At 45.3% G+C, this 3,123-nt stretch overlaps 1 protein-coding gene across 1 annotated transcript; it reads right to left on the bottom strand.

The window, feature by feature from the left end:
• Positions 1–277: 277 nt before the first annotated feature.
• Positions 278–3,123, bottom strand: LOC111868036 (doublesex- and mab-3-related transcription factor 2-like). The gene has a single exon (XM_023858380.2). It carries the CDS (start codon positions 2,244–2,246, stop codon positions 1,167–1,169), a length of 1,080 nt encoding a protein of 359 aa, XP_023714148.1. The 5' UTR covers positions 2,247–3,123; the 3' UTR covers positions 278–1,166.

Below are 3,123 nucleotides of genomic sequence, written 5' to 3'. Positions count from 1 at the left end.
GTTCTTTCTATACGCAGATCAACCATAGAATGCAAATAGACACAAACACGGAAGCCCATTCGTCATTGATATTACTGAGGAAATAACAAAATAATAGACAGATATTGTATATAATTTTGTAGTTGATTTAGTATCGTATCTGTCACTGGCATATGGAAAACTCGAAAATAAGCACCACAAATTATTAATTTCTGATGGGGTGGAGATGTTTTGAATTCTCATGTGAATTTACTGGAAATGGGAAGTGGCATTCAATTTTGTTTATTTTGTATTTCTCTTCACAGTTTTGCAAATAACACACAGGTCACAAGCATTGTTTTGAGCGTGTTCACTAATATCGGAAGAGCCAAAGTCAGAAATATTTCTTCAGTATGTATGTTATTTGAGAACAGGGCAAATGTCAAGCTATCTCAAAGGAGATACGACATTCAGAGCTAAACCAAGCATGACCACTAGAAACTATTAACTTAGTAATATCACGTAACAACTATACATGGAAATAGTCATCTTCATTGTCATAACAGTGGAACAAAATTTTGGTGAAACTTCAAATGTTATTTTATTACTGGTATGATTCTGGACATAGGGCATTTGAACACAACCTCACAGACTACCAAACTAGCAGTCACATCTTAGAATAACGTCATTTTAATACCCGTGAGAACCTAAGATCTCATACATAAACATAACTTCACACTGTCCAGCACTTCGTGTGCCGTATAGTCATTTTATATTGCACTTGCTGAATTGGACACAAAACCACATGACGTAGCATTTGTAGTTTCTTTCGCGATGTACTTCGTATGAAACTTAAGATGTCACAAACCCACGGCACTTGGATTAATGCATATGAAATACGCTGTAACGTTTCTAATTCAGATTTTAAATTCAGTGCAAAATACTTTGAAATTTCAAGACATTTTGGCCCGTGGTAGTCACTTGTCGGAATATCTTTTGAAGCTGAATGAGAAAGCAAAAGTAATCTATTAATCTTCCAATTCACAGCATCGGCTTAGTGATCATTTTTTCCTGTTAATGAATCGTCAGATTCACGGAACAATATAAAAGAAATCTGAGATGCAAAGAGTAACATATTTTGGACATTTAAAACGATTTTCTGGTAACGTAACAACAACGAAAAATTAACCGATTGCAGTGTGATGTATTCAATGAGGTTTGATTAAACAGCGCAAGTTCAGATAGTATTGATTTAATAACATCTCATAGGAAACATTAGTCATCGACCCACGGTTTTGGAACTCCTGACCGCACCATTGTGGCAACTGCGAAGGGTTAGTGTCGGCACTTGGCGCGGTGGGCAGTGATCTACCGGCTGTGGACTCAGCGAAGCAGCTCCAATCAATCAGGCTGGAATCCATCCAAGGGACGGCAGGGGCGAACGGGGCAGTGGGTAGCATTCTGTCACCAGTGGACAGAGAATAGGAGCTATGCTCCGTTTGGGTGGAATACACCCATGGGGCGGCGGATGGGAATGGGGCGATGGGCAGTGTTCTGCCGCAGGTGTCAGTGAGTGGAGAACGTGAAGAATACAGTGCTTTGCAACACCCCTCCACTGAGAGTGTTCTGCCTCCAGTAGACGGTGTGTAGCCAGTTCCCTCTGTTGCCAGGGAATTCGTTGCGGGGGCGGCTGGGGCGAGTAAGGCAGTAGCCTGTGTTACGGTGAAACTTTCTGAAGAACGCAGTGAGTCGCTACTCTCGCCAAATGAGCGGGAACACGTCATAGGGGCGGATGGCGTGGTGAACGTAGTTCTGCCACCGGCAGACAAGGAGTAATTACTGCCCTCCATTGAATGGGAATCCGTCTCAGGGGTGACTGGGGTGGTGCTCTGTAAGTTCCCAGTCCTCGCTTTTAAGCCGGAATCCAAGGCAGATGAGGCTCTGCGAGTGACAGATATGCTCTCCTTCGGATACTGATTGACTTGTTTGGCAACGTGGCCCTCATCCTGTACCTGCGCACGCCACACCGCCATCCGGAGCGCAGATATTTTCTGGCCCTCTGCTACAAGAGAGCATTTCTCACACGTACAGTCTCGGTACTTACAGAAACGCTTGTGTCCTTTCACACGAATTTTTAACCAATGATTGCGACACCTGGAACAAGTTGGGTAAGAGTTTGGTGTGTGTGTACTGGTCTCTGTGGTTCCAGAACTGCTGGCCTTGGCTCTTAGACTGTTGCCGGTGGCCCCTGAAGTCCTTGGAGGCAGTAGAGTGCCTTCTTTCTCCATCTAGACACGTGTCACTGATCCTGCAGCAATGAGCCCCACTTATGAATCCAAACAATGCTGGTACCTATGCACGTGAGCTAGGCCATACTAAGGTAACCGCTGTGAAGTATTACATACACTACCGAACGCGAACGCTTCCACAATCAGCACTCCTCACTTCGTAATACATGACTGCGCCGCCCGTTTTGCGGCGCGCGGTTCACCGATGAGAACTGCTGGCAACAGAGACAAGGAGGCTCGAAGAGGGGAGACCGAGTTGAAACTTTTACGACATATCGCTGCTCCTTGTGCTTGCGTTTGCTGCAGCGGTCTGGAGTACGGGTTGAGGAGGGACGTGTGGGAAGGCAAAGTTCGTTCTGAGTTGCATCATAAAATCCTGGTGCCTGCCGATGACTCGACCGGACTGACAGGCGTGCCCAGTGCTTCCGTGCTCGTGTTATTGTTGTGCAGACGCGTCTAGTGAACGTGAAATAGATAAGCGAATAGTTACCCAGAGGAGCGCTTGGACCTCACCATGTAATTAGATGTTATAAAATGATCTTAATCAGAATGAAGCAGACATTAAATTTCTGAAAGAGTTGAAGTAGTTCACTCGCTGTAGCGATAGATCCGCGGGTGGAGTTCAATACTCGGCAGAAGAAGAGGTTCATATCTTTGCGTCTGGACCGCGTATACAGTGGGTACAGTGGTTTTCATCAGCAAGGGGCAAAGGGCCAAAGCAACACCCTGACCAGTCTGTGGAATTCTGACTTGAGGAATGTCAGGTACTGCTTTCAATCCTCCACACGTCTCCGCGTAGTGCTGTTCAAATAAGCGCAGGGACTGCTTTAAGAGTATCAGATTTTGCGTATGACCTTGACATTAATTAATGGGAGCG

Source organism: Cryptotermes secundus, unplaced genomic scaffold (genome assembly GCF_002891405.2).
Source record: "Cryptotermes secundus unplaced genomic scaffold, Csec_1.0 scaffold635, whole genome shotgun sequence".
NCBI lineage: Eukaryota > Metazoa > Arthropoda > Insecta > Blattodea > Kalotermitidae > Cryptotermes > Cryptotermes secundus.
The sequence above is the reverse complement of the archived record's forward strand: the minus strand, read 5'-3'. Positions and strand labels throughout refer to the sequence as shown.

Coding starts and splice junctions, on each gene's coding strand:
- LOC111868036 (XM_023858380.2), bottom strand. CDS start 2,246: ATGGAGAAAGAAGGCACTCTACTGCCTCCAAGGACTTCAGGGGCCACC.